The sequence below is a fragment of the Saccostrea echinata genome, unplaced genomic scaffold (genome assembly GCF_033153115.1).
Source record: "Saccostrea echinata isolate AGI-Se365-2 ecotype Australia unplaced genomic scaffold, CSIRO_AGI_Sech_v1 ptg000052l, whole genome shotgun sequence".
In the NCBI taxonomy this organism is placed as follows: domain Eukaryota; kingdom Metazoa; phylum Mollusca; class Bivalvia; order Ostreida; family Ostreidae; genus Saccostrea; species Saccostrea echinata.
Genome location: NW_026889801.1, coordinates 11,282,313 through 11,294,781, shown reverse-complemented (window position 1 = coordinate 11,294,781; position 12,469 = coordinate 11,282,313). Strand labels below are relative to the sequence as shown.

Here is a 12,469-nt window from a genome sequence, read left to right as displayed (position 1 = left end):
ATGATTATGTGAGAAATTATTGAAATAACCTTTCTCTTACTTCCGTTTTGTAATATGTAAACACCATGCTATCAGGATTGCAGTAGTTGTTGATTTTTTGGTAAACATTGGTTTTGTCTGATAGTCCTCATGAATCATTATTTAGCCACCTTTAACATTTATTTCTATAAAAGTGCTGAGAACATATTAAAGAAGTGATAATTCGAAAAAGAAATAATTATTGACACTATTTTATACAAAGAGGAAGGTGTAATAAGTAAATAATCATTTCATTTAGTGGAAATATTCTTTACATTGAAGTTGTATTTGTTTCCTATTTCTTTTTTAAATTATAAAAATATACCCTCCTTTGTCAAGAAAATAATCCTAACAACTTCACATTATCAATATAACAAATCTAAAAAAATTCAATTTCGTTTAACATCAGTGTGTAAGCACAGGTTTTCTGAGTAATGTATATCTGAAATTAAACCAGAAAATTAGTTTAAATTAACCTTCTCTAATGAAATGTTTTTCAAACGGAATCTATGTAATGTAATCCAGAAAACAACTTTGAAGATTTTAAATAGCCATGAAGAGTAGCTCAAATGTTCAAAGGTGACACAATCTGAAAATGATGCTTCAGCTGTAACTACCACCCAGAAAAATTGCTAGTATATATACGAAAGAACAAGACGAATATGATATATCACTGCAGTTTGTTGAGTTGCACTTACTTTAGTTTATCATGGAGGACTCTTTTTACCTGTTCGTCCTTGTGGCCTTTATAATAACGTTTGAGGGAAACAGCTATGGCGAAACTGTAGTCACTAATGCCAAAACTACCTCGAATTTAACAACTGATAGAGTGGGTGATTTGAAAGAAATTTTAATCAATCAGGATTTGACTCAGAAGCTACAACTCGTGCAAAATGTCATACAAGTTATGAACGATGTTCAAACATTAAAGAATGATGTTCAGCGTCTGGAAACAGAAAATTCCTATTTCAAGCAAGAATTTGGAAATAAAACAAATAGTAAGTAATCACACCATTTTAAAATGGAGAGAAAAGCTTTTTTTTTTTCAAATGTAGGAAGAAAATCATATATATATATATATATATATATATATATATATATATATATATATATATATATATATATATATATATATATATATATATATATATATATATATATATATATATATATATATATATATATATATATATATATATATATATATATATATATATATATATATATATTCAAATATAGGGTGGGATTTTTTTTTAAAATTTTAGTTATACAAGTGGCGAGTGATGTTCAAACATTAGAGAAAGATGTGCAAAGTCTCAAGACAGAATATTCCTATATCAAACGAGAATTTGGAAATCACTTGGTCAGCACAAGAAATGAAAGTACGTATATCTGTTTTTTTTTTTTAGTATGTCAGTAGAGAAAAAACGTATATTTAAAGAAAAAAATGTTATTTTTATTTTGTTTTTGTGTTGGTAAAATTGATCATAGCATACTTTTATTATCAGTCTACATTGAAAAGCATTTGAACATGAGGGTTTTATTTTGGATTCTATAATTGAAGTCTATTTTTTTTCTGAATTATTATTCTAGACACAGGGGTAAAATAAAAAATTGAATTGAAAATACATTATTTTTCGTACCTAATTCTGTAAAGGCATTAAAAGTGTATTAATTGCAAAGTATGACGAATTAAAGATATCTGAAAGATATGTGGCAACGCACTGTATTATTTAGAGAACGAGACAGGTACTGTATCGTAGATACAAATTTGGGGGTGGACGAGTGCGTAGCACGAGTCTCCACCCCAAATTTGTATCTATACAGAACCTGTCGAGTTCTCTAAATGATTTGTGACACGATCAACCAAAAAAAAAAAAAAAAAAAAAAAAAAAAAGCACCGTCCACTTCATACCTGTGCAGCATCCGAATTTCCGCCAGAGTTCGTTTGTTCTCTCTGTAGATGAGGCCTCGACGGGGAGTATACATCCGGAGTATATATATTTCCACGGACAACGTAAGATTTAGTCAGATTAGTTTTGACAGCGGGGTAGACGTAACAGACTCGAAGTCAGTTTTAATTGATAAGGTGGACGATTTAACCTTGTTGTAGATGGAGATTGATCCTAATTTTTTTCAGGGGTCTTAAAATCTCAGTTAACTATAGATACACATACAGGCGTTACAGACAGTTTTTCGATGACTTTGATGTTACGGATTTTTATTTTCTTATTGAAATGCGACATAAAAAACGAAGTGAAAGTGATGTGCGGCAGTCGTCAGCGATAAGGATTTAAGATGAAATTAAAAAAAACCCCTGAAAAATGGACTTGATTGAGTTTGCACGAGAAGAGTGGAAAATGGGGGGAGGGGGAGTGCGAATTTCACGTAATGTATGCTGCATCCGCGAACCCATTGGCTTTACTATTTTGAAGGCGACACAAAAAGCAGGGAAAGCAAACAGGTTTTCAGGAATTTATCCTACATAGGATGTTTTCCATATTTGCGAATTTTCCTTTTCGTTCGGTCAAAATAACCTGTAGATTCTGTGTGGAATAATTTTTTAAAAGTGATTGAGAAATTTTGACATTTTACATTCCTAAGAAAATATTTCTTCAAAGTTTATAATAGGGAAAAAATCAGCATTTACTATTTGTACGTGCTTTTGCTAAATTGAATCAGATTGATGTTTAGACCGTGCTGTATTTTAGATACAGAACAGTTGGCTAATACAAGACAGTATACAGGGCTAATACGGAACGGAAAGTAACTCCGCCAACTGTTGTCTCGTTCTGTATTGCTAATACAGAACAGCAAACTTCAAAGAAAAACACCGCAGTCGTGTCACAATGAAAAAAAAAGTGCGTTAAAATTGGGACAAAATCAACGCACTTTGAAAAAAAAATTCAAAGTGCGTTAAGAGTGTACATCAGCATTTTCTACCATTGAGACACTTAATGCACTGTGAAAAAATATGTATTCAATAAAATTTCTGGACTTAGATTGTAGTAATAAACAGCATTATTTTGTTATATTTCTTTCGAAAATGATGAATTAAGTCAACCATTGTTATATTATATGTTCACAATAGATAGATACAGTGTATATACATATGATATATTGAGAGAGAGAGAGAGAGAGAGAGAGAGAGAGAGAGAGAGAATTTTAACTGTATGAAAAAATCATAATTGCTTCCATTTGCATAAGGAAAATGTGATGGTTTAAGTCACTTATCGACCCCTACATCTACTTGATAAAATAAAAAAGAAACGAAATTGTACAATGATTCCTCCATTTATTTTTAAAGACCAATATTCCTTTTAAAACATTAATGAGGACCTTTAATTTAGGAACAAGAAAATCCCTAAAAATCTTTAAAACGCTGTAAAATCTTTAAAACGTCTATATCCTCATGGCGTGTAAAACGTATCATTATTATACTTTGTTGTTATTCTTATTCAAAGAATTTATTATTCTTATTCTAAAACATATCATTTCTATTCGATAAAATGTGATTCCTATTCGATAAATTGTTATTCCTATTCCAAAACAATGTGATTTCTATTCGATCCTGAAGTAGCGTCATGACCGAAAAGTTATCCAACCAGATTGAAATAATTATTTATCATACTTAAATTTGCAAGCAAATTGACCAAGCCGTGCATTTTTTTTTTCAAAGCGCGTTAATTTGGTCCCAAATTTAACTTTGAAATTTTTTTCAAAGTGCGTAATTTTTCAAAGTGCGTTGATACAAAGCTTTTATCTACATCGTGCATAACATAAAAACTTGATTTCATATGGAGTAATGTTTTGGTTTACAATTTTTTAAAATAAATTTAATTCAAATTGTCAGTTTCGCAATTACTGCCAAATCTGTTTTTAGAATAAAACAAATGTAAACCAAAGCGATGAAATGGTGAAATTTGGAACTGTATTATACCTGAGAACACGTGTATACTACAGGGACCTTAATATGGTCAACTCAGTCTCTCATGTGACGTCTAGCTTTCTATAATGCTCTATTGACGTGCAGTGTCTATCTTCAGTTAATTTTTCACATTCTGAATATGTCTTCTTCTCTAAAACCATTGGGCCAGTTCAACTATACTTTCAAAAGCCATCCTTGGATATTGGAATTCAAGTTTAAATGAAAAAAGGGGATATGATTAAAAAATTGTAAAAGTAAATGTTTTTTATTAATGACTCGTTTATATAGCTGCGTCAGCTCTCTTGTACGGAGAATTAATAGGTTCATGTCGTAGTTTAGCATGCTTTAAAGTAAAAATATATAATAACCATTTAAAAATAACTGTATATTAAATATTTTATTTTTTATTTCAGGTTGCACACGGACATTGGAATGTCTGGATCAGAAAACACACATTGCGTTTTATGCTTACTATTCTAACAATTTTAAGGCTCCAACCACCATTGGGGCAACTTTAATCTTTGATTCAGTAGTCACAAACCTTGGCAATGGATACAATAAAAGAACTGGAATATTTACTACTCCACTTTCTGGTGTCTATGCCTTTACTTGGACCTTGCACGCAGCAGGATCGAACGTCGCTCGATCATCTGGCAATCAATATGGAGAGATGAATGCGTCCATAAAACAAAACGGAGTAACAAGAGGCGCGATTCATGTTGATACTGAAAGGAAGAATGATGACGCTGTTGCTACCGGGTTTGTTCTTTTGAGTCTCAAAGCTGGAGACGAAATACAGATTGTATCTGATATCTTTAACGGTCAGGGATCTATGTACAGTAACGATGAACATGGACGAACTTCTTTTTCTGGATTTCAAATTGCATGATTCTTTTTTGTTTTTGTTGTCGCTTGGCAACATATATTCAAAGGAAGTAAAAAAAAATGAATATTGTTTTTCATTTTGTCAGAAAGAGTTGATTTCAGTCTCCGATTGATTAGTTTCAAATTCTTTGAAAAAGTTTCCAAATTTGATTGTAGAAAGTACGAAGACATTTACAATAAAAGAAGCAGAATGACGTTGGCGTGAATATTCAACATGCATAGAAAAGATTGTTTACTTCTCAATATATATATGGTACATAGTAAATAGTCAGTAAATGGAGCAACATCTTTTTTAAGGTTTGCAGTTGCTTTCACAAAGAAGAAATATTTCTAGATACTTAGATTTAAGGATTAAGGGTCAAAGACGATATGTAATCCGTCATCATTTAGGAAAAAAAAAACGAAATTCAATTCAATATGTGTGTTTATTAAAATGACTCGTTTATATATCAACTTTCTTAACCGGAAAGCTTGGCATTATAAGAAGACAGTCGAAATTGTTTATGTTTCTAATATCTGCGTCAACGCTCTTGTACTCGTAATTTTTTACTACATGGCAAGAAAAATATGTCCGTTTTAGCTTTTGGGTGAACTCATTACAAATGCACTTAACGCTAACCACTGAAATTTCTCTGAGAATGTTTCGAAACGACTGATTGCAATAGCTTGAGAGGTGTATCAAAAGTTCTTCAGCTTTCCTTGTTGAAGTATTTAATTCTAAACGTTATGAAATATTATTTCAAGTTTTCATTTCCATTTCTTAAAATGCATGTTTGGAATATAATTTATGCTAGCTGTATTTAACTCAATCCCCACAAATGCTTATTTTAATTTTACCTAAATATATAAGTTCTACATACAAAAAATTCAAACAAAGGAGGGGGGGGGGTGCACTCCCGGCGCGTTGACGCTGGATCCGCTTTGTTTAACAGATTTAAGTTCATCTTAATTTTTTTCCCCATAAAATATAGACATAAATAAAGTTTTTATTATACTTGAATGTGCATAGGGTACAGTTTTTCGGCGCACGATAAAAAAAAAAATCAGGGCTTCACTAGAGAACACACAAGTATTATTTCGAAATAAAAGTATTAAAAATAGATATGCTGGGGTAAAAATTATCATATTGTAAATCCACTATCTATTTTGTCATTATTTGGAAAGTTTCACGACATTTGCTTGATTTTTGGCAGTTTCCCGAGCATTTGAAATGGATGGTAAACAAAACACATGAAAAAGTGGCAACGTTTGATGACGTAACGGCTCACCGGAGAGAAGTTCAGTTTGATTTAGATGTTCTGATTTAGACATTTCTTGACGACGGACATAATATGACGGCGGACAAAACGTTACTCAGCAGTTCTATTGACGCCCTGAGAGACTTTAAATGACTACAGAAGAATAAAATTTTTAAAATATCACTAGATCTTTAGCATACAAGTGAAATGGGAGTTTTCTAAGTGGAAGCTTTTTTGATCGAGTCCTCGGGTAGAATAAAACATACGGACAAACTGCTACTAGCAATAGGGAAAGTCACTGTAGACCGTCGGTACAAGATTGCCTATTAAGTTGAATGATAGTGAGAGTACTGTAGATCATATATACGGTACAAATTTTGATGCATCAGATGCGTATTTCAACAAATTATGTCTCTTCAGTGATGCTCAAGCCGAAACGTTGGAAATCCAAAATATAAATAAAAAAGAAATTCCCGAATTTAAGTGGGCTTTATCCAACTTTTTTTAGCGAAGAGGAAACGTAACGCTGCTTTAGACACTTTGGCGTTATCATCCGTGCGCCTTAAGGCGATACCACACATAACATAAAATCTCATATTTTATTTATTTGAGCATAAATCTATCTGAAATTTGCTATGTATATTAATGAAAAACGTACTAAAACGTAATGAAAATCTTAGAATGCAGTGATGATTATTTTTCACTCTAGACAACTTGTCTACGATTTTACCGGGCAACCCTCGTAGATACTCTCATTTTAATCCTCAGGTAAAATTTCATAATTAAATAATTTACTTAACGTTTACAATAATACACTTCACACACAGAAGACTGTTTTTGCTTGTCAAAAAAAAAAAAAAAAAAAAAAAAAAAAAATCTGAACAGCTACCTCTCCCCCTCCCCCCGTTCTGAAATTTCTGGATCCACCACTGAGAACAGCAGTAGGCCAGTGATAATATATATGTTTATATGGTAGCATCCTCAGGTAGTGTAAATTCAAGTATCTTCAAATCATGACGTCCAGGCCTATTTTAGAGTATTGTAGATATTTAGTTATGGTGGTTATTTATGATGGATATAAATATGTTTTATAGAAAATTCTTTGCCCTTTCACAAAGTGTATTGTTTTTTCAATGGATTCAAAAAGTGTTCACAATAGCAACGAATATTCTAAAAAAATCTGCTGCGAAAAGGATTCCTACAGCTGGTTGAAATTTTGACGTCCATATTGAATATGCTATACTACACCAAATTTCACTTATTATAAGGTATAAATCGTTTACACCGGGTGTACTATGGTGTAGACAAATCAAGCGCGCCCTGTATGTACAGGACGACAAATGCACCGTCACGATGACGCTGCATGAAATAGCCTACGAGACACGTTAGTGTGATTTACACACCAATTACATTCACAAAACTATCCCCCCTCCCCCCCAAAAAATCTTTAAGCAACAATATCTGTTGGGCGACAATATCTGCAGTGAGGGTAAGGCACATAATGTTGCCAGCGACAATATGTACATGTGTAACTTTTCAGCCGGCGACAGTATGTCCGATGAACGACAATATGTGCAGTGATTGTAGGTACATATTGTCGCCAACTACATAATGTACTGTCACACTTGCTATAATTGCAATATCCTACTCTCGAAATGTATTTGTGAAAAGAAAATATTCATGCACACTATTAATTAAGATGTTTGACTACGGGTACTCGTAGTCAAGAAATATTAGAAATTTTATATGTATCGGAAAGTAGAAGATGGAATTTTAAGACTTTCTTTTAATTATCATTACATTTTGATTTTGTAAAATCGTCACGACTAAAAACACAGTGTTAATCACATCAGAACAATCCTGTCTTCACTGTAAAATTGCTATAAAATCACATATTTTCGTGGTGTTAACTTTTCTTGGTTTGAGGAAAAGATATAGGTTTCTGGGGATTTGATTTCGTGGCTGTAGAAGTGTTGATTTATTTTGCAATAAAATTTTACATTTCCTGGAGGACATGCATTCATGGGCCTTTTAACACCAAAAACGAATTAAAATTAATTACTTCACACATGAAAGTAAGTGATTTCACAGTACCTATACTTGTTTACTCGTTCTCAATATGTAGAATCGTTCCGACAGTTTTTGGCTAAAGGAGATTCAAAAGTCAAATACCTTAAATTTTAATTTCAAACCATTTTTTCATAAAATAAAATGAATTCTTTACTGAAATGTTCTAAATCATATTTTTTTAATGAAAGAATCAATAATTAAAAATAGTACACAAAATTGTTGAATGTTTCACGAAAAAGTAATATAAAAACAAGGGGTATTTGAACAGCTCTTATAATTGTTTGAATAAATGTCAACCATTTAATGAAAAATATTTACATTTATTTATAATAAGAAACATCATAAGAATAATCTGCATAGCAAATAAATGCTGTGACAATACAAGCATATTTTTATAATCTTTCAATATTTTAAACAACATTGACGCTTAATTTATCAAACAATTTTCAGAACTATTTAAAAAATCCTATAATTTTTTTTAATTACTTTATACAATTTTGTTTTACAATAGTTAAGTCAATATCTTCTGAATGAAAGTCTTTTTTAGTAATATACACTGAGATATGAATTGTACAGAATAATGAAAAACGAACCTGCGTTCATAAAATGTTGACATTTGGATATTGTTTAGTAAAATCACTAATAATTGACAAAGGTCCAGAACATTTTGAAGGCAATGGATTAGGGTAAAATAGGACGTGTAGCTTATTAAGCAAATGCATATGTGCGTAAATCTCAACTTCTCCAGTAGAAGCATTTGATAAATGTGTCGTCACAATGACTCATGAAATTGAAGGGGGGAAAACCTCTACATTTTCCCGAAATTAATTTATTACTGCCAAATGTATTTGAATGCCTAATATGGACAATGTAAAAAGGAGTACCAGATCAACTGCAAAGTCTAAGTCATCTCACTGGGAACCAGTATTCCGTTCCTCCTTTTGTCTGTTGACAATTTCATTGTCCAGTATATTGCAAGCAAACAGAAAGGGTGACAATAGACAACTTTGAGGGATTAAAGTTTTAACTTCAAATGCTTCTGTCAGTTGTAAACCCTTTTTGAACATGCATGCAAGGTAAGAATGGCGGATAATATTTACAATTTTACTGAGTACTCCAAAATGCCACAGAAGTAACCATATTATCTCTCAGTCAACATTGTCAAAGGCTTTCTCGTAGTCTATATAAAACTTACGTAAGGGGAGGAGTTCCAGTCAGTACATGGTTCAATTATAATGCGCAGAGTTGCTTTCTGGTTCGTACAAGATCTATTTTACAAAAACCAGTCTGTTGGTCATGTAGCTTGTCATCGTCTTCTTTTTCACTCTGGTCAGTATTATCCGACTGGATACCTTCCCTGGAACATTTATTTATTTTATTCCTCTATAGTTGGCCGATTACTAAGGTCCAAATGCAGGAGAAAATGACCACAAGCAGCAAAAACATCATTATTAGGATTAATATTCAACAAAGCCTAGACAAAGATACAAAAAGCAAACACAACTTCATATGCTACTTTACATATAGAAGGCGAATTGAAGAACTTTAACTTTTTACATAAGTTGGAAGTATAGTGGATAGGCAAGAAGGAACAGAGAAAAATAAAAAGGCCAGAGCATCATCCAAGTAACTCAGAAACTTCTAGAAGGCCAAGGAAATTACAATGCACACCAAAGTATGACTGTTCAAAAGCAATGTTAAGGCGGTGCTTTTGTACGAGTCAGAACATGCATGGAGATCATCTGTTACAACAATATATAGGATTCATCAATACATTCTGAGACATATCTTTCGGATCAGAGGACCACCAACATCGAAACGTGGCAGAGAACAAACCAAGCCCGATATGAACAGAAAAAATTGAAGAGAAGGTACAGGTGGATACGTCATGCTCTACGCAAGATACATAGCTACATTACAAGGTATACCTTGTTCTGGAACCCCAGAGGAAAACTCAACATGGGTAGGCCAAAAACTCCATGCGGAGAGACCCGGGGGCCGAACCAACAAATTAGGATAAAGTTAGGAAAAACTTACATTGAACTGGAAAGTATTGCTCAGGATTAAGGAACTTAGAGAAATCTTTCGGGCGGCCATGCACAGATTCATTCTTTCAGTTTTTTGTATGAGAAAATATATTCATCTTTTCAACATGAAATTTATATAGCGATAACAGCTTTAATTTTCTAAGAACAAATGTCTCTCAGCTCTGTTTATCAATACATTATGTTTATACAAAACTCATCTGAAGACCATAACAGTCTACATCATTTCATTGTTCCCATCTCTATTCCCTTATGACTAGTTATACCCCGCTCAACACAGCATTGAGTGATAATTTGTACGCCGCCATTTTTGACAATATCCAAATAGGTGTTTGTTTACATAACGTCATGTTTTTGTTAATTAATAAGGAGGTTAAGCAGATGACCGTGTACGTCTACGTGTACGTGTAGCTAGGGAAATCCCGTATTTAACTGCGATTTACGTCATCAGTTTTGTATAGCGCGTAATTCTACAAGTTGTACACAACGTGTAGATTCTTATGTACACGTAGGAAAGAACGTGTAGCTTCTTAAACACAAATTATAGAATATATGTTTTACAGACTGTGTTTGTTGTGATGTTGAGAGTTTATTACGTACATCTATGTATCTTTTTTAATGAAAGTCATGAATTATTTGATACGAATGGATTGTAAAGTGACTTGTTGAAATGACGTTTTACACGTACCGCTACAAGTACAGATTGTTAAACAGAACACGATGTTAGTTATGTGTACTTGTAAAAACACTTCAAGGTTTACACGTACACGTAGATGCACAAGGTTAAATGCTTAACCTCTCCATTGTGTCAAAATAATAAAATTTACAATTGAGTGCTCTAGATCAAAGAGTTCCAATGGATGTAAATTTTGTCACATTATATTTCCGTATAGCCTTGTAGTAAAGAAAGCATCGCTGGCAATGCTATTTTTGAAAGTAATGAAAATCTGAATGCATAAGACATAACTACCTTATACTATTTTGGCAGAATATCAAAAATGTCATTCCCAACTCTTGGCAAAAGATGAATAATTTTTGTCTGACAGTTTATCAAGTATTTAAAAAGTTCGCCTTTTTCTGGGACGACCCTCGTATATATTTTCTCGAGAACAAATATTCTTCTCGTAACAAGAACCTTAATTCTCTTCTCTTTCTACTGTTTAAAGAATTAAAATTGATCGCTTTTTTAACTATTTAACTCCCAAGGTCATGATTTGAACGACCTCGAATCTAGACTAACTGAAAATACTTCAATGTTTCTTTGACTAATCATGGCTTTAGATGTTTTTAATAATTTTTTCCGATGCATTTCTATATAAAAGTTTAATCTGTCGTGGCCCCACTCTACGCCAGGGGCTCATGATTTGAACCAAACTGAATCTACACTACCTGAGGATGCTTCCGTATTAATATGACTAATCATGGCTTTGCTATTCTTTCAAGATAGTTCACATATATTCCCATGTATAACTTTAATCCCCTGTTGTGGCCCCACCCTACCCCAGGGGTCATGTTTTGAACAAACTTAAATCTTCACTACCTGAGGATGATTCTGTATAAGTATGACTAATCCTGGCTTTGCTGTTCTTGAGAAAAAGAATTTTAACAATATTTCTACTATATTTCTTTGTCTCCTGTTGTGGCCTAATACTACCCCGAGGGTCAAGATTTGAACAAACTTGAATCTTGAAGCTTTCACAAAAGTTTTATCTTTTCCGTTTCAGTGGTTCTTGAAAAGAAGATTTTCAAAATATGTTATTAAATTTTCGCTAATTCTTTATAATATCCCTTTGAAAGAAGGCGTGGTTCTTCATTTGAACAAACATAAATCCACTTTACCCAAAAATGCTTTGTGGCAAGTTGGTTGAAATTGGCCCAGAGGTTCTTGAGAAGTCGAATATGGAAAAGATTTACAGACGACACACGATATACACCTTCGATCAGAAAAGCTCACTTGAGCCTTTGGCTCAGTTGAGCTTAAACCTTTAATTCATACTTAGTTAATATGATACTTTCTCAACCTACACTGTAATTGTCATTATACTTTTTCTCTGGTATTTTTACATACTTTTTTCTTCATACAATATCAATCCTTCAGAAATTAGGTTCTAGTTCACATACCTGTATATGATTGTCCAATATCCATTAAATGTCGAGTAACTGTGTCAATTCGTATATTGGAGAATAATGTGATAGTCTTTTATTACATGCAAAAGCTATATTGAATTACTTTCAGTTTAAAAAATAAATCTTTTAAAATACTTTTATTACTTACATAAGCTCCA

The 12,469-nt window shown here is 32.6% G+C and overlaps 1 protein-coding gene across 1 annotated transcript; it reads left to right on the top strand.

Annotated features, from left to right (window-relative positions):
* The first annotated feature begins 727 nt into the window (after window positions 1-727).
* On the top strand, window positions 728-4,836 carry LOC133203955 (uncharacterized). The gene is made up of 3 exons (XM_061339749.1): window positions 728-1,016; window positions 1,284-1,400; window positions 4,360-4,836. Exons 1-3 carry the CDS (start codon window positions 728-730, stop codon window positions 4,833-4,835), a joined length of 882 nt encoding a protein of 293 aa, XP_061195733.1. The 3' UTR covers window position 4,836.
* The last annotated feature ends 7,633 nt before the right edge of the window (window positions 4,837-12,469 follow it).

Coding starts and splice junctions, on each gene's coding strand:
- LOC133203955 (XM_061339749.1), top strand. CDS start 728: ATGGAGGACTCTTTTTACCTGTTCGTCCTTGTGGCCTTTATAATAACG. Junction 1,017..1,283: donor ATTTGGAAATAAAACAAATA/GTAAGTAATCAC, acceptor TTAAAATTTTAG/TTATACAAGTGGCGAGTGAT. Junction 1,401..4,359: donor GGTCAGCACAAGAAATGAAA/GTACGTATATCT, acceptor TTTTTATTTCAG/GTTGCACACGGACATTGGAA.